At 42.3% G+C, this 20,136-nt stretch overlaps 1 protein-coding gene across 1 annotated transcript in view; it reads right to left on the bottom strand.

Moving 5' to 3' along the window:
- LOC127526759 (uncharacterized) overlaps nucleotides 1–20,136 on the bottom strand; it is an 83,071-nt gene that overhangs the window by 7,728 nt on the left and 55,207 nt on the right. Inside the window, exons 9-10 of the mRNA XM_051923456.1 lie at nucleotides 13,805–13,983; nucleotides 5,926–6,326 (exon numbers count right to left, since the gene is read on the bottom strand). Coding sequence (XP_051779416.1) covers nucleotides 5,926–6,326; nucleotides 13,805–13,983 — 580 coding nt within the window. The remainder of the gene's footprint in view (nucleotides 1–5,925; nucleotides 6,327–13,804; nucleotides 13,984–20,136) is intronic.

Raw genomic sequence — 20,136 nt, 5'->3', positions numbered from 1 at the left:
TATTGGTGGTGGCTTGTGCCACCACCATCTACCCAAAGCACCATGATGTTCCAACAATGATGGATGGATTAAAAGCAAGAAGTCTGTATAACCATCAGCATCAAGTGACTCCGTGAGAACCCTAACTACAAAGAGGACTATTTCATTTATGTTAGGTAGAATGCCCAAAGGGGACTGGGCGGTCTCGTGGCCTGGAACCCCTGCAGATTTTATTTTTTTCTCCAGCCTTCTGGAGTTTTTTTTTTGTTTTTTCTGTCCACCCTGGCCATCGGACCTTACTCCTTTCTATGTTAACTAATGTTGTCTTATTTTAATTTCTTATTTTGTCTTTTATTTTTCTTCTCTTCATTATGTAAAGCACTTTGAGCTACTTTTTGTATGAAAATGTGCTATATAAATAAATGTTGTTGTTGTTGCACGGTCAGGGTTCCCATATGGAGCGAAGTATCAGCGCTCAAGTGACAGATCGCACCCTCTGATACTGTGTAGTAGTAGACTCTATCAAGGTGAAGTCCTCCCTATGGATCTGAGGGACAACTGTGTGTGTGAGAAGGAAGAAGGGAGGAAAACCGGACCTCTAACGGTCTGGCAGACGCCGGCGGATGCAGCAAAGATGGCGGTCGGTAGTGTGAGGACTGCGGCAGCTGAAGTTTTCCCAGCTGAGCAAGCCATGGATGATCTGGAGACAGGGAAGGAGCTGTGCTTGGCTGATTTGCCCCAATGACTGCTTTAGGTTATTCTCGTGTTTTAGACTTGTTTTAAACATTTGGATTATTTTACCAATTTATGGATTATTTATTTATTGAACTTTGAGCACTGCAATATTTATTTGGACACTGGTTTTGATTTTTTGGTTTTTAATAAAAGCACTTGCACCTTTTTCCACCATCCCCTTGTTCAATTTGATTTGTCCCCATCAGACCAGCTCATCTAGTTACCAATGGTGTTGGGTTGAGAGGCTCCCAGAAGTAAAGCAGGATCATGGAGCAGAACCAACACTGTCACAAGGAACAGAGAAGTGTGTGAGGATTGTCCAGGATATGTTTTAGGAAGTGAGGACTTGGGTTAAAATCACTGTTGGGGGAACAGGTAAGTCCCCCCCCCCCCTAAATCAGGGGTCTACTTGAAGTCCTTACCTCTTCAATCTGGTTATGGATGTGTCGAGTCATGGGATAAAAGACCAATCCCCTTGCTGCAGGCAAGGAAGGAGAGAGGAATTTGGTAGAATGGAGAAGAGCTTTGGAAAATACAGGGCTGAAGATAAATAGGAAGAATAAGAAGAAGACATGAAGTTTGATGATGTTCAGCATTCAGAAATTACCCTGCAGGGAGAGTCTACTAAAAAGAGCAGAGACATTTAAATATTGAGGATCAGTGGTAGCCCAAGATGGAGAAGTAGATGCAGAGATAACCCAGAGAGTGCAGTGTAGATGAAAGAATTAGAAGAAGGTATCAGGAGTGTTGTGGGATTGACGAATTAAGGAAAAGGTTAAAGGTGAGGTTTTTAAGACAGTGATGAGACCAGCAATGGTGTCTGGAGCTGAGCCATGGGCAGTAAAAAGGAGTACAGGAGAAGAAGTTACATGTGGTAGAAATGAGAATGTTGAGGTGGATGTGCAGAGTTACAGAAAAAGGACAGAATAAGAAATGAAACCATCAGAGGTACAACGAAAGTGGGAAAGACATCTCAGAAAGTACAGGAAGATTTGTTGAAGTAGTATGGACATGGTCTAAAGAGTGACGGGAATAGAAGTCCAAGAGAAGAGAAAGTGAGGGAGGCCAGAGTACAGGTGGATGGATAAAGTCAAAGAAGATCTCAAGGAAAAGGACTTGACTGAACTGTTTGGAGAAGGCTGATCAAGCACATCGACCACACAAAAAAGTGGAAAAAGATGAAGAGGAAGAAGCAGAAGATTATTATCATAAATAAATTGTGATTTTTATAACAAACTTAAAAATGTCATGGGTGCTCATTAATCTGGACAAGGTGATATAAACCAAGTTGAAAAGACATGGACTCCATAAATATACTGTGGAGGGTATTCAAAACATTGGCATCCCTGATACTTTTTTTTTTTTTACTCTCCCACTTGGACAGAGGCAGTGGTGCTGTAAGAATTATGTTTCTAGACTTCTCTAGCGCCTTCAACACAATCCAACCTCTGCTCCTTAGGGACAAGCTGACAGAGATGGGAGTAGATTCATACCTGGTGGCATGGATCGTGGACTATCTTACAGACAGACCTCAGTATGTGCGTCTTGGGAACTGCACGTCTGACATTGTGGTCAGCAACACAGGAGCACCACAAGGGACTGTACTTTCTCCGGTCCTGTTCAGCCTATATACATCGGACTTCCAATACAACTCGGAGTCCTGCCACGTGCAAAAGTTTGCTGATGACACTGCTATCGTGGGCTGCATCAGGAATGGGCTGGAGGAGGAGTATAGGGACCTAATCAAGGACTTTGTTAAATGGTGCGACTCAAACGACCTACAACTGAACACCAGCAAAACCAAGGAGCTGGTGGTGGATTTTAGGAGGCCCAGACCCCTCATGGACCCTGTGATCATCAGAGGTGACTGTGTGCAGATGGTACAGACCTATAAATACCTGGGAGTGCAGCTGGATGATAAATTAGACTGGACTGCCAATACTGATGCTCTGTGCAAGAGAGGACAGAGCCGACTATACTTCCATAGAAGACTGGCGTCCTTCAACATCTGCAATAAGATGCTGCAGATGTTCTATCAGACAGTTGTGGCGAGCGCCCTCTTCTACGCGGTGGTGTGCTGGGGAGGCAGCATTAAGAAGAAAGACGCCTCACGCCTGGACAAACTGGTGAGGAAGGCAGGCTCTATTGTTGGCATGGAGCTGGACAGTTTAACATCTGTGGCAGAGCAGGCTCCTATCAATTATGGAGAATCCACTGCATCCACTAAATAGTATCATCTCCAGACAGAAGAGCAACTTCAGTGACAGTCTGCTGTCAATGTCCTGCTCCACTGACAGATTGAGGAGATCGTTACTCCCCCAAACTATGCAACTCTTCAATTCCACCCTCTGGGGGGTAAACGTTAACATTTAACATTATACAAAGTTTTTGTCTGTTTTTCACCTGCATTATTATTATTATCAATATATATTATTTATTGTATCAGTATACTGCTGCTGGATAATGTGAATTTCCCATTGGGATTAATAAAGTATCTATCTATCTATCTATCTATCTATCTATCTATCTATCTATCTATCTATCTATCTATCTATCTATCTATCTATCTATCTATCTAAGAAGTCGATGTCCAGCTGAAATGTTCACATTAGAGCTACAAGGCAAACAATAATATAAAATAATAATATAAAAAAATAATATCTATCTAAGTTATAATAATGTCAGATATATCTAAGCCTCCCACGCTGCCTCATAGATGAACAATAAGAGAAAGTCTGAACACAAATATCAGTATGGAAGGGTGAGGAGGAAAAATCAATTGTAAGTGTCGGTGTGTCTGTCTGTGTGTCCACCTGGTTGCTATGCCTCTGTCTTTCCAAGAGATGGCTCATCACAAACAGTTTTACTAATAAAATGTACCGCATGTATCATTCCAACAGAGGGTGCAAGGGGATGGTAGATAAAAGTGCAAGTGCTTTTATTAAAAACTAAAATCAAAAACAGTGTCCAAATAAATATTGCAGTGCTCAAAGTTCAATAAACTAATAGGTAAAAAAAAATCCAAATGTTTAAAACAAGGCTAAAACATGAGAATAACCTGCAGCAGACATTGGGGCAAATCGGCCAAGCACAATCTCCTTCCCTGTCTCTCCAGTCTCACCCATGGCTTGCTCTTCTGGAGAGACTTCAGCCACCGCGGTCCTCACACTACCGACCCCTGTCTTGGCTGCTTCTGTCGACGTCTGCTAGACTGCTTGGGGTTGGTTGTCCTCCCATCTTCCTTCTCGCACAGTCACAGGACACCACCTCGACCGAACCCACTCATAATCAGTGGGCGCGATCCTGTCCCTTGAGCACCGATCACTCGCTCTAACACGGGACCCCTGACTGCACTGACCTCTCTCCAAGCCTCTTTCGTTTTTTTTCTTTTTCATTTCTCCTTTTGTTTTCCTTTCTCTGTGCCAGCCCATACTTATACGGCTCTGTGGGCACAGCGCCTCAATCACACACTGCGGGAAGCCGATTAAGCAATTGAGAATGATCGCACCCTTACGTGCAGGTGTGACTCGCCCCAATTACCCCATCAACGCAGCTGCACAATTGCACCCACAGAGACTGACCCAGCCAAATGGATTATTTAAAAACTGGCTTTCCATTCAGAGCTGCGGACAGCTAGACCACAAGCTAGTTCATATCTCTCTATTATAAAAGGAAATCCTGAGATAAGTCTTTTTCAAAGAGATAATTTCAAGTCCCCGAGACGAGACTTTTGGCCCTCCTCTCAACCATATTCAAACACGCACACGGTGCTCTCACCTCTCATTCGTCTGAGTGTTTTTGACTGACGCAGTTTTTCTCACTTTAAGTTCCCAATAAAAGAAGACTTATTATGTCCAAATCTTATTGAATTTCATCCCGACGGGTTATCAAAAGAAGAAATGAGTACACGGGCAATCCTGGCACTGAGAAATGATGAAGTCAAACGAATTAATGCCAAAAATGTCGACCCAAGCACAGGACTAGAGAGCTAAAGACAACTGGAGAATTGAATAGTCAGCCTAAAGACAGACTAGTATATTTCTGTCTTCTGTCAGCACACTATTCTCTTTCCTTGTTGGGAGAATGAGAACTGTATGTAGGCATTGTGCTATTCCTGTATTTTTGAAGGTGGGATTTGAGTCCTTTCCTGTCCTTGTTTGGTTCCGGAGCCAAAAGCCTGCACATGGAGCGAACAGAATATAAGGATGGACCTACGGCCAACACTTTGAAGCTGCCGGGCAGAAGATCCTGTCTTCCGTCCGGTGAAAATCCTTTCAGCGTGGCAACGAAAGATGGCAGACTGCGTAGGTCAAGACCCCCACATTGCTTGGTAGAGTCTGTCATAAGCTTCCCGTCTATAATACTGCGTGAACCCGTCAGTAAAGTGAGCTAAATTATCCTTATACTTCTCATGTAATCTTGTAACCATCATATTGCATGCTGGGGGAGGATAATACCTTTTTTATTTATAATTATTTAAATTCAAGTTAATTAAAACGCCACAATTGAAAAGAACACATTTCCAGAGAGCTAATGCCTCTTAAGGAAACAATTTATTAGAGAGAAAGAAACGAAATTCAATCACGAGCAGTTATACATTGCATTGTCACAGTGTAAGTCCAAACACAGAATCAAAATTCAATGCGATATTGACAAAAAATTAATTCAAAAAATTGTTTTTACTGAAGTTTTACAGTAAAAGTGTAAGTTTAAAAAGTATTTGCAAGTTAATTTCAAATCCAAACAGAATGAAATCGTATAATGGCAACAAATAACTCTTAACGCAACATAACATAATTTACTTTCAAATTATTACATTTTACTATTTTTTAATATGGTTAATTACTCGCTGTAATGCTAAAATAGTTAGTTCTGTAATGCATATGTGACAATTCCCATGAAAATAACAATCTGTTTAAATTGTAAACCACAAAATGGCTAGCGCATAGCGCCCGCCTGGGGGTTGGCGTGCAAAGCGAACAGGGGGCAAAGCCCCCTAGTATTAATAGATGAACATTATATTTCTATATCACCGTGTAATTTGATATGAGTTTACAAGGATTTCTCCATTTTCACCTTCAGATCACTCTTCTCTACACTCCCCAAATTTTTTTATGGCCATAAATGTGATGGAATGACATCCTGAATGCAGTGAAACCCCACCTTTGTTTCTTTGACAAAATAAGTGCAGAACACAAAAATAATATTTACCCGTTTGAAATAATGTCATAATAGATGGGGTCATAGGGGTCATCGTGAGGTGTGGCTCGGCAAGACTCTACAAACAGCTTGGTGTTGGCAATCGAAGACTGTACGTCAATCTCCATGTATAGCATCTGCTCGAGTTCCACCTCAATGGGGTATCGGCTGGGGTCGATGATCCTTGTGAATTCACTGCTCTCATAAAACTCAAATATGTAGGTGAAGGTCCCAAAGCCGGCTTCGGAGAACATGTAGTTGGCCTTGTGTGCGATGAAAGAGCTGGAAACATGACTCGTCTTAGGGAAAGAGCAGCTGAATGGAATCTCCACCTGATTCTTTCTTGTTATAACTTCATGGGGATGATCAAATGATGTAATCTCGTTACGGAAAATGAGATCAGTGGAGTTTTCCTAAAAAAACAAAAAAAAAAGAAAGAACAAAACAAAACACAGAAAACTATAAGAATTCTTCAGGAAAGCAGAACCATGTAGCCTACTCTATAACCTGGTCCCAGATACACTTGCAGTGTTGTGCAAGTTCACACTTCACAAGAAGTCACTCAAAGTTCAGTTCACACAGATTAAAATGAATAAATTCACATTCATAGTTCACCATTTCAATTTTGAACTAGTTCATGTTCAGTTCATTTTGTATCAGCCTGTATAATGGATGGGCTGATGGAGAGAGTGTCTTCAGGATTTTATCTCCTCTGGGAGGATAGAGGGCCGCCGTCCCTGGGTTGCTACAACACCACGAATTCCTGCAGGGCATGCTGGGAGTGGGAGTTTTCTACAGTCCTGTTAGGTTCTTTGTGTGCCGCCAGGGGGCGTTGCAGATCCTGCACAGTTCTATTACGTGGGGATCCCACCACACCCTGGAAATGCTGCCGGAAGAAGATCACCAGACACCTGGAGCACTTCTGAGTACCCTATAAAAGGAGCCAGCCACCAGCAGTGTTGTGCAAATTTACACCTCACAAGAACTCGCTCCAAGTTCAGTTCACGCAGATTAAAATGAATGAACTCACGTTCATAGCTAACCGTTTCAATTTTGAACTAGTTCATGTTCAGTTCATGTTGTATTTTTTAAGGAGTGAGAATAAATGACCCACGAGTTTACTTGTTTAAATTTTGCTTGCCTTATACAGTGGAACCTCGGTTCACGGCCATAATTTGTTCCAAAACTCTGGTCGTAAATCGATTTCGTCGTGAACCAAAGCAATTTCCCCCATAGGATTGTATGTAAATACAATTAATCCATTCCAGACGGTACAAACTGTATGTAAATATATTTTTTTAAAGAGTTTTATGCACAAATATAGTTAATTACACCATAGAATGCACATCGTAATAGTAAATTAAATGTAAAAACATTGAATAACACTGAAAAAAAAGGAACATTTGAACAAATCCGAACTTTATTTAAAAACCAACCACAAGCAACCAAGAAAGTAACATTGCAGCAGTTTGCGCTATAGCCTTACAACCCGATCGCAAGGAAAAAAAATGAACATCTGAAAAATCCGTAAATTAATGAACAACCAAGAAAAGTAATATTGCAACAATTCATGCTACGAACTGAAAAATGAACATTTGAAAAATCCATAATACAAAAACTAACCATAAACCACCAAGAAAACTGACCTTGCATGAGTCGAGGTCTGGCATGAAGTGAGGAGGAACTGGGTGGAGAGGAGGTTACAGTGCTTAGAAGCCATGGTTAACTGCAAATGCACACGAAATACTGTAGAGCACAAAGAGTTCAGAGGTAAAGCACGCACGTCTGACTGAGAACAATGAACAGGGAGAGGCTGAACACGTGCTTAAATACAGTAATTGGCGTGTACGAACCGGAAGGGAAATGAAATAGAGCACAAAGTGTTCACAGCGAAAGCATGCACGTAAGTGCAAGCACGTACGTCTGACCGAGAACAATGCAACACGTGCGGAAATCATCGGCACACACAAACCGAAAGGGAAACTGGCTTGTTCGTATACCGAGTATGTGGTCGTGAACCGAGGCAAAAGTTTGGCAAACTTTTTGGTCGTAAACCGATTTGTACGTGTACCGAGACGTTCGTGAACTGAGGTTTCACTGTATTAGGCTATTACAGTGTTCTTGAATAAAATACAATAATTATGGTGACTTTTTTATTTAAATACACTTTACTGAGTTACACCCAGCAACAAACACGTATAACCATATATGCTGATATCATCCCAGTCAAAAAAGAAATTAAAGAGATGCAAGTATACATATAAATTATCGCTCTATTTGCAAACGTGTGACACAAATGTTGACTGAGGAGCCAGCGTGTAGGTGAACTAACGGATTACACTGCCGGTCAAAATTCACATCACATATTGCATGTCCAATGGGGAAAAATATAAAGTGGCCTCACGAAGTACAGCGTTTTCCTAAAAGCGAAAGGGGAGCTTCACCGTGTGCTCATATCAGTGGGGGGTGCAGCTTAAGCACAAGCAGGCAGACACAGACAGGGTCTATTGGATTTGACGTTATTTTTTCCGAATACAAATAAATGGCAAAAAATTCGTACAAAATAAATATTCATGAAAATCCACTATTTGTGCTTATCCGAATACCGTACCCCTACATTACAGGGTAAGGCAAAACATTTAATCGGGACCTAAACCTGATGCAGAACGTCACCTAAAACTGAACTCGCTCACGTTCAAGTTCTTCACTGGCAAATACGTTACATTAAGCTCACCGTTCTTAGAAAAATGAGCTTGTTTGATGAACGTGCTCTTTTGAACTAGTTCATGCACAACACTGTACACTTGGGTGTGTTTATCGTCAAGTATCTGTTTAAATAAAATATTTGGAAAGAAATAGTAGAAAGAACTGCGGTGGGCTGGCGCCCTGCCGGGGGTTTTGTTTCCTGCCTTGCGCCCTGTGTTGGCTGGGATTGGCTCCAGCAGACCCCCGTGACCCTGTAGTTAGGATATAGTGGGTTGGATAATGGATGGATGGATGGATAGAAGAAAGAAAAAGTGACTGTGATAAATAAATCGTATTATATAATATCTACTGTTGAATATTTTATTGAGGATTTCTTGTGTTCTGTTCTGTGTATTGTGTTGTATTGACCCCCTTCTTTTTGACACCCACTGCACGCCCAACCTACCTGGAAAGGGGTCTCTCTTTGAACGGCCTTTCAAAAGGTTTCTTCCATTTTTTCCCTACAAGGGTTTTTTTTGGGGGACTTTTTCCTTGTCTTCTTAGAGCGGCAAGACTGGGGGGCTGTCAAGAGGCAGGGCCTGTTAAAGCCCATTGTGGCACTCCTTGTGTGACTTTGGGCTATACAAAAATAAATTGGCTACTTAAAATTTCCTACAACTCCCAGCAGCCCCGGCAATATTATGCTACTAGACAGATTCAGTATAGCACAAAGGTTGTTGGGGAGAAGGATAATTAAATGGGCTCTTTGAAAGGAGCCAAAAAGACCCTAAGATGATCATAATTCACACTGTGTAATTGTCTCTACACATCACACCTGGTATTGGATTATAAATTCAATTACCATGCTGTAATGTGCCCGCTTGTCCATGTGCTTTTGTCTCCATCTGGGAAGCACCCCCAATCACATCAGAATAGTCTCATCCATTGTTAGAGATGGACGTGTCGGTGGGATCTCTATTGGCAGTGGTGTTATTTTAAGCTTTTTTTATGTATCATTTTGAGATATTCTATATTTATTCATCCAGAGGGTATTTAATAATACTACATGCCTGTACAAATAAGCATGAGTAGCAAACAAAGGGACTCAGAAGGAAAAGAAAAAAGGATAAGGCAGCAAAAGTCCCATCAAAGTCTAAACTGGCCTCAAGTTCACGGTACAGCCTCCCAGAGACAGACCTGGAACAGATGGGTGAAGGTTCAGACCTGCCAGGACCTGACATGGTAGCATCGGCTCCAGCTGAGAACGTTAGTGGGAGCGAAACTGTGAGTGAGGCAGGCAAGGAGTATTCGTCGACTCCAGGAGGATGCCTAACCTCTCAAGTGGCACCTTATCAAATGCTTTCTGAAAGTCCAGATCAATAATATTATCTGCTCCACTATGATCATATCCTTTTGTTGCTTCTTCATAGAATTTCAGCAGGTTAGTAAAACACGACCTCCCTCATCTGACCCCATGCTGACTCTTCAGTAAAACTCCTGTACTTGCCACGTGCTGCTCAATCTTATCCGTAATAATTCCTTCCTTTAATTTCCCTGTGATGTATGTTAAGCTTAATGGCCTGCAATTGCTTGCATCTGCCCGGTCACCCTTTTTACTTTCTCGTATACGAAGTATAGGGGAAGAATTGCAATCGTCCAAAAATTCGATGTTGAGATATTCATGAATCTTGACGCTTTAGACCTCCCTGACTTTCTCGTATAGAACATTAGAACATTAGAACACTCTAGAGCAGGCATGTCAAACTCACTACCACTGGTGGGCCGCTTCGACTGCCATACGTGCGTCAGCGGGCCGCACTGAAACAAATACTATTATACAAAGTTACTGTAGCTTTCTTTCCAATACTGAAAATAAGCCGATATGCAAAAAGCCCCCTGACCTACACTAATTTTACAAACTCAAAATCACAAAAATTTGTTAATAAACAACTCACCAACTTTTCGCGTCCACTTCAGATCTTCAGCTGTAGTCTGCACTAACTGTTCGTTACAATGCTAGCACAAAATTACATAAAACTTGAGCAAAAAAAACGTGAAAATATGCGAGCTATTACTACTCGTGATGGTCAGTTCTGCCCAGTGGCCAGTCTCAGCATCCCAGCCAGTAGTGTAGCCTGCCAGAGGCGGCTCTAGGTTCGTGGCAGCCCTGGGCAGAGAAAGAATCAGTGGCCCCTTCGCCCGCCAATGTCAATATGGTATCTTATGCACGGTGGATGGCCACGTCCGTTAGTGGACACTACATAGCCGCCTTGTGCTCATGGCACGATTCTTTATGCGCGTGTCTGTAACTTGAAAATCAAGTGGCGACCCATGATATTCTCATTACGGCAGAACGTTATAATACTACATATAGCTTACTGCTCCGACTCGAGCGACATTAGTAAATACATCGTACTAATTAACAAGAAACACAATGTTTTTTGGCCACATTGCCGTCAGCTATGTCGTTATTTTCTCTTTCTGTTTTATATTCAATATATATTGGCGTGGCGGCCCTGATGTTTTCCAGTACCGTAATGCCATGGGAAAATGCGCTTTTGTCAGAAGGCAGAAGTAAGAAAAGTCAATAAGTAACGCCGAAGATGCAGAATGATTCAATCACAAACGATAGTAATCATTTTGTACAAGTTTAGTGCTAACTAGGATCTGTCATGAGGGCCACACAGATTTCTGTTGCAGGCCGCATGCGGCCCGGGGGCCGCGTGTTTGACATGCCTACTCTAGAGGCCATTCAGCCCAACAAAGATCGCCAGTCCTGTCCACAAAAAGGACATAGCAGCACTAGAGAAGGTACAGAGAAGAGCAACTAGGCTGACTCGAGGGCTACAGGGGATGAGTTATGAAGAAAAATTAAAAGAGCTGAGCCTTAAGGAGATGAAGAGGAGACCTGACTGAAGTGGATCGAGACGGTTATTTTAAAATGAGTTCATCAAGAGCATGGGGACACAACTGGAAACTTGTGAAGGGGAAATATCACACAAACATTAGGAAGTTTATCTGCACACAGATAACCACAGATAAGTGGCCAAGGGCCTGTCCAGTGATTGCAAGCTCTAAAGGTTGTGCAACCAAATATTAAGTGAAGGGTCCCATCATTTTTGTCTGCCGTTTTCATTTGTGCTAATATTTGAAATATTCATTTGAATTAAAACTCTAAACCAAAGTCTGATTTTTGTTGAATAAGGAATAAACAGTGATGGGTGCCAAAGACTTTTGTCAGTTTCAAGTTGTTACAGAGACAATTGAAGATTCTTCTTTTGTCATGGAAGGGTACCAACAAATTAGTCAATGTCTAGACAAAATAGATCCTATCATGCACACTCAAGACCATATCTTGCTAATCTGTCATCGACTTTATCTGACTGAAATCCTTTCCAGCTCTGTTCCTACTCTTCGCTAATCTAAAAATCCTTTTCTCTCCCTCTTTTGTCGCCAATATTTCATACATCTCTTCCAAAACTTGTGCTTTTATTGCCACTGCCCTCTTTTCCTCTTTGTTTGCTTATACATAAAATACCAACACCAGTTGAGAAACGCAGAGTCAAAAAGGTGGTGTAATGACACTACCAGAAGAAGGCCAAAAAAATATATATATATATAAACTGCTCAAAGAAATTAAAGGAACTCTTTGAAAACACATCAGATCTCAATGGGGAAAAAAATCCTGCTGGCTATCTGTACTGCTATGGACTGATAAGGTGATATGTTAGGAACGAAAGGATGGAAATGAGAATGATCAACCTACAAGGAGCTGAATTCAAAGACACCCCGAAAATCAAAGTGAATAAACGATGCGGCAAGCAGGCAGGCGAGTCCATTTGGCCAAAATGTCATTGTAGCAACTCCAAATCATCCTCAGTAGTTTGTATGCCTATGCCTGACAATGTCCTAATAAGATGAGATGACAAAAGGTATCCTGGGATATCTCCTCCCAGATCTGGACCAGGGCATCACTGAGCTCCTGGACAGGCTGAGGCGTTAGATGCACCGAAACATAATGTCCCACCCAGAGGTGTTCTATTGGATTGAGATCAGGCGAGTGAGAGTGGCAGGGGGGCAGTCAATGGTATCAATTCCTACATCCTCCAGGAACTGCCTGCATACTCTCGCCACATGAGGCCGGGCATTGTCGTACACCAGGAGGAACCAGCATAGGGTCTGACAATGGGTCCAAGGATTTCATCCCGATACCTAATGGCAGTCAAGGTGCTGTTGTCTAGCCTGTAGAGGTCTGTGTGTCCCTCCATGGATATGCCTCCCCAGATATACCATCACTGACCCCCCACCAAAGCGGTCATACTGAACGATGTTACAGGCAACATAATGTTCTCCACGGCTTCTCCAGACCCTTTCATGTCTGTTACGTGTGCTCAGGGTGAACCTGCTCTCATCTGCAAAAAGCACAGGGTGCCCGCCAGTGGTGGACCTGCCAATTCTGGTATTGTATGGCAAATGCCAATTGAGCTCCATGGTGCCCACTAGAAAACGTCGGGCCCTCAGGCCACCCTCATGAAGTCTGCTTCTGATTATTAGGTCAGAGACATTCACACCAGTGGCCTGACTGCTGGAGGTCATTTTGTAGGCTCTGCCAGTGCTCATCCTGTTCCTCTTTGCCCAAATGAGCAGATACCGGTTTGTCCTGCTGATGGGTTAAGGGCCTTGTATGAGGGGCCCTGTCCAGCTCTCCTAGAGTACCTACCTGTCTGTCTGCTGGAATCTCCTCCATGCCCTTGAGACTATGCTGGGAGACAATGATTGACGTGCCATCCTGGAGAAGTTGGACTGCCTGTGCCAGCTCTGTAGGGTCCAGGTATTGCCTCATGCTACCAGTAGTGACACTGACTGTAGCCAAATGTCAGTGACATCCCTCCACCTGTTAAACCATTCATTCCTGTTTTGGGAGTCATCTCATTGTTGCCCCTCTAGTGCACCAAAGCAGCTGAAACTGATGAACAAGCCCCTTTGTTACTTAACTGACCAGATCAACAGCCCATGGACTTGATGCTATACTCTCATTAAAAGTGTTCCTTTAATTTTTTTGAGCAGCATATATCTAATAATGATACATTACACATCAAAAGCAACACGTCAGAATTAACTGAAAAAAAAGATTATTTTATTTAATCTATAATTTGTTGAATGTCGTTTACCTTTTGATTGAATCTTTGTGCCTCCCCACGCTTACCTGAAGCTGCGTTCCACAGGAGTTGAGGGACACACTGGCGATTAGGTGGCTTGAGTTAGATGTCACCAAGCAGGTTGGGTCATTGAGGCGTACGTAATGTTCATTGAGGCCACGTATGGAGGACTTCAGCACAAACAGGGTCATCGTTGTCTGGGTACACACAACACTGGCATCGATACCTGGTGGTGATATGAGAGACCTTCAGCATTCATTTATTTTAATGGCTAAATGGGGACATTACAAATGAGTCATTTAAGGTTTGTGATCACATTTTCATCAAAATGAGTCAAAATAAACAGGAATGGACAATTTGTAGGGGGTGTCATTTGTTTACAGGTATGTCCTGTTTACTATATCGTGAGTGTTAATAACAGCACTGGTCACACAGATTCCTGTTTGACACTTTGGGCTCTGCATCTTTAAACAGGTCAGGGGCTTGTGGGACTCGTAGTTTGGGGTTTGTAGGCACTGCGCACATAAAACCAGAAGGGAAGGTTGTGGTGGGACCCTTTGATTGGTTCATTTTCTAAACCCCTTTATCAACTGGACATTCGCAGTGGAGAAGGACTGTGCACAGCCACCAGATTTAGGAACGGCGGTGGGTTCTTTTTTCTCCAATCTAGTCCACTGATGCTCGTTGTGAAGAGGTGCACCTCAGAAGACCATTTCTCTTCTGGACTATGGTGGTAGGACTGTACTTACTATCCATGTTCTGGGAAGAAGTTTAGTATAGGGGAGTATTCCACGACATCTTTCTGTCCTTTAACCGGTGATTGCACTTCAAGATTCACCTTCTCACGTACCGTAAAGTTTTTTTCCAAGACTGTAAATATTGGTGGGAGATTTGGTTGTGGTATTTGAAAATATTAATGCATAACTCCAGTTTTTAAATCCTTACACTGGCTCCCGGTTAAGTTTAGGGCAGATTTCAAAAATCTCCTTTCAACATATAAAGCATTAAATGGCTGAGGTCTGGCTTACTTGTGTGAACTTATCATGACTTACAAACCAGAGTGCACATTAAGATCTCAAGATGCCGGTCTGCTTATGATTCCAAGGATTAATAAAATAACAGTGGGAGGTCGAGCTTTTAGTTACAGGGTCCCTAAACTGTGGAATGGTCTGCCTGCTACTATAAGAGATGCCCCTCGGTCTCAGCTTTTAAATCCCGGCTGAAGACTCACTACTTCAGTTTAGCATACCCTGACTAGAGCTGCTGATTAACTGTACAGACTGCATCTCTGTTGTTATTCATTAGCACTAAAACATAAGTAACATGATCATTATAATTGGATACTAACCTCAACCCTCAACTACTCTGTTTCTCTTCTCAGTACTCAAATGTGGCACTTGGTGCCACGGCCCACCTGCCAAGTTGTTTTGCCTGCCTAAAGTAAAGTTATTCCTGATCGGATTGCAGGAATCGTGGAAAAGAGGGTTCCTTTCATTGGATTGGCTGGCCCAGCGCTGTTCAGTTGTGGAATGGCCAAATGTGGGAGGCAGCTTGATGGCTGAGGTCTCCAGAACTCTAAACAAATTCAATCTACTGTTAAATTCTGCTCCGTAATTGTAAAATTTTTATTTTTATACTGTATTGAGGATTTGTTCTGTTCTGTGTATTGTATTGTATTGACCCCCTTCTTTTTGACACCCACTGCACACCCAACCTACCTGGAAAGGGGTCTCTTTTTGAACTGCCTATACCAAGGTTTCTTCCATTTTTTCCCTACAAGGGTTTTTTTGGGAGTTGTTTCTTGTCTTCTTAGAGAGTCAAGGCTGGGGGGCTATCAAGAGGCAGGGCCTGTTAAAGCCCATTGTGGCACTTCTTGTTTTGAGCTATACAAAAATAAATTGTATTGTATTGTATTGTATTTCTTTTTCTACTTTGTCATGTTTGTAATTAATTATTATAGTAAATAAGGAATATATATTTGTTGTTGAATATATATATATATATATATATATCTACTGTATATATATATATATATATATGTACATATATATATAAAATCCTATGTCTGTCTGTCTGTATGTCTGTCTGCTTTGCACCAGAGAACCACTTAACAGATTTAGATCGTGTTTTTTCTACAGTATAATCTGCATGAAGATCCCGGTTGATTTTGCGACTTCTCTCATCATGCTACGTATCATAGTTCACTTGTGGTACCGATTTATTTGTGCAAATCAGAGAGAGAGGCTGCAGGCCAAGGGGAGGGGAGGGGGGCGGGGCCATCCTCACTCCCACGCCAGCTTTTGTTCGAGTCACTGTACCTCTCCCAGTATTGGATCGCACCTTGCCTCCACTTAGCTAGTGATACCTGTTTGTTCGGCAGACATCTTTATCATCTTTAAGGAGTAATTTTTAATGTTTTTGAGAAAGAGATCAGAGCTACGTGTGTTTTAGAGGGTAGCTGCTGATTGCCAGAGATATCACGGCCATGTGCTCTTCTCCCCACGTGGAGGATGCTCTCCCGTCAGAGCTGAACACGATTAGGCACAGTGGCAACGTTTGACGTTGGAGTGTACCTACCTTCCGCTTGGCCAAAATTACATTTTGTTTTATTTATTTTTAAAGTTTGACCTGTTTCACGACATACATGGGTGGAACCGCGGGGGACAGCTAGTATTTTTTTCTATTTGGACATCTGTTCTGGTGTGGTGTTAATATTCAGGTGTCAGGGTGGAAATGCTGTAGGGCCTGGGTGTTGCTTTGATTCTACTGGTCCCTTTTTTAAAAGCATAGTGACTTCATCACTTTGCAAATCTGGTGGCAACCTCCGTGCTCCCTTAGGAGGTTGGGGTTTGCTACAAATTGCAATCATTTTCACGATTACATGAAACAAATAAAACCTCCACCAATGACCTCCTCTACTTGTGAAAGGTCTGATAACAGAATCAGAATTCACTTTATTTGGCAGGCACACTAATGTGTACTAGGAATTAGTCTTGATAGTACTGGTGCAATATAGAAGGATAAAAGATCAATATAAAGAGATAAAATATAAAATAATCAAATTTGATATAGCATGCAAGGGTGATACAAAATATAAAAAGAAGATTTGATTTATTTATTTATTTCAGTTTTATTGATTTTATTGTAATCATTCCATACAAATAGATCAATTATTACAAAAATAGGATTTAAAAAGTCCAGGCAGTCTAGTGGGCAGCTACTGTATATGTAGATATTGAATAGAAGTTCAGACCTGATTGGTTGGGATAGCTGCACGTGATGTTGTGTTGTTTGAGCTTTCATGCCATGAAGGTGTTTGCCAGAGGGAAGTCTTTGGAATGGGTGATGCCCTGGGTGAGTTGGATCAGCAATGATCTTTGCGTCCCTCTTCCTTACCCTGGACTCACAGAGGACTTAAATGTGCGCTAAGTCACACTCTACGATCTTCCCACGGGCTCTGATGATGCACTGCAGATCATCCTCAGAGGTAGAACCAAGCCAGACAGTTAACAATCCATATTACTAACCGAGAATGCTAAACCAGATGGACGCAGGGACATCCGGCCATGGGCCGTAGCCGCAAAAAGACGTACTGCGCAGGCGCAAAAAGAGTCCGCGAGAGTCGGCTGAGGAGCCGAGAAAGGCGGACAAAAGAGGCAGAGAGAGGCGGATGAGGGGCCGCGAGAGGCGGACAAGACCACAGAAAAAAGGAGTGAGCACATAAAAAAGGAGTCAAAGAAATGAGGTGCAACGAGCACCGAAAAAAGGAAAAGGCACATAAACAAGTAGCCAAACGCAGGCTCCGCACGAAACACATTGCACACGAAAATAGCCCCCCCAAAAAAAAGAAGAGGCTCGCGCACAACAGCAAGGCACAACCCCCCCAACCCTACAGGCACCGGACGGGACACACACCAAGAGGGGGATTCAACAAGCCCATGGAACACAAAAAAAAAGAACACAAAACCACCCCACAGACCCTACAAGCAAGGGACGGGACACACACAAAGAGGGGGATTCAACAAGACACAGAAACACAAAAAGAAAGCAGACGCTCGCGCAACAACAATCCTCTCCCCCCCCCCCCCCCACACACATCCATAAGAAGTGACACCCAAAGCCACATATTCTAAAGTGAACGTCAACACCTTCACACTAGGCAGCATAGGTGTCAGCATAGGTGGATCTCCTTACAATAAAGCACTATTAACCGTTCAACTGCAGAAAAGGCTCCATATTAACAGTGAGTGCGATCCTCCTTATTACTTATCCATATTTCGCATGCTGAGAAAGAAACAAGTCATGAATACACGGTCACGGGTACAAAACGATTCGGAAAGGATAACGGGAACAAACACACGAACATGAAAGAAACAACAAAATAGACGGCGGCGCATAAAACGCGCTTCTGAAACAAAGGGAGAAAAAATGTCTCGGATCAAAAAACGCAAAGCACAAGTGACACCGTTACAGAGACGTGCCCAAATGGACAGACACAATGAACGTAGACGCATACAGCGCGCGTGTCAAAGTGCTGCATCGAAACAAGCACGATTTCAAACCGAAAGAGCTCGCGTCTCAGACATACAAAAAAGGGAGCAAAGAGACAGAATAAATGAACGCAGACGTCTACAACGCGCAAATGAACTGACAGAAAAAAAGAAAGCAAGACTCCAAAAGCAGAAAGCTCAAATGACCGACATACAAAAATGGACAAGGCTCGATACAAATAATGCACGACGTAGACTAAAACGGACTTTGCTCAAAAGCGGAGGCGAATAAATTAAAAGAAAAAAATAGCGTGTCCCAAATAATGGACATGCAACAACGCGGCACTCAAACGCAAAAAGCAAAACATGCACGTCGCGGACATCAACGCCAGACACATGTTAAACGCTTACGCCAAATGGCTGAAAACGCCTTCAATAATGAATCCACTATTGAGGAAAATTCATTGGGATTAATGAATGTCATTTGCAATCATTGTCATTCACTTAACTTCACAGAAGAAACAACTGGCAATACAAATAAGGAATTTACACGTTGTTGTCAAAAGGGGCAGATTAGACTGACTCCTTTACATTCATATCCTGAATATCTACAGAAGCTTCTAACTAACGATGTGCCTGAAAGTAAAAACTTTATGAACTGCATTAGATCCTACAATAGTTCATTTAAATGGTACACTCACCAATACAGATGGACTTCACCCAGATATTATTACAATTCCCCAATCCTTTATCTGCGACGACTTAGTAAAGGAGATATTTGGAACAGCAATCACATTAGACAAAATACCCCTTTTAACACAACGCACTATATTATGTCCAAAAAATATTAATGTTAATCACATTAATAACCAGGTCATTTCATTACTTCCTGGAGAGACACGGCTCTTTCTAAGCTCTGACAAAGTTGACTCTGATGATGACAATGAAGATCTAAATTTCCCCTTAGAATATTTGAACACTATTAACCTGGCCGGATTACCACAACACAACCTTACCCTTAAAAACGGAACAATAATCATGCTATTAAGAAACCTTAACACTAAACAGGGTTTATGCAATGGCACAAGGTTAGTCGTCAACACCATGACACACAATGTTATTCAAGCAACAGTTCTTACAGGATCACATGCTAACAATACTGTTCTCATTCCTAGAATTGACCTTACGGGTTCTGAGCTAGAATTACCTTTTACATTGAAACGCCGACAGTTCCCCATTAAACTTGCATTTGCCATGACCATCAACAAATCACAAGGACAAACCATGGACAAGGTTGGCATCTACCTCTCTGAACCCGTTTTTGGACATGGACAACTTTATGTTGCCTTCTCACGTGTTCGACGTTCATCTGACGTTAGAGTTAAAATTATAAATGATCCATGCCAAGGAAGACTCATTCAAGGACAAGACACCATCTTTACTACTAATGTTGTATATAAAGAAATATTCCAATAAAACATTGATATATGCCAAACACTCTATTTGTTATTTCTATGCGCATCATCCAAACCTGCACACTATTCTATATCTAATTCATACATCTCACTCTTTGTCATGCCCCAACTCCAGGGGTTGGCGAGCGAAGCGAGCAGGGGGCGGAGCCCCCTAGTGAGGTCAGAATGGACTTGATGATGGCTGTGTAATATTGGACCAGTACGGTAGTGAGACCAGCTATGTTATGTGGGTTGGAGATGGTGGCACTGACCAGAAAGCAGGAGACACAGCTGGGGGTGGCAGAGTTAAAGATGTTAAGATTTGCACTGGGTGTGACGAGGATAGACAGGATTAGAAATGAGGACATTAGAGGGTCAGCTCAAGTTGGACGGTGTGGAGACAAAGTCAGAGAGGCGAGATTGCGTCGGTTTGGA

The sequence above is a fragment of the Erpetoichthys calabaricus genome, chromosome 2 (genome assembly GCF_900747795.2).
Source record: "Erpetoichthys calabaricus chromosome 2, fErpCal1.3, whole genome shotgun sequence".
NCBI classification, from domain to species: Eukaryota; Metazoa; Chordata; class Cladistia; order Polypteriformes; family Polypteridae; genus Erpetoichthys; species Erpetoichthys calabaricus.
This window is presented reverse-complemented; position numbering and strand designations above follow the sequence as displayed.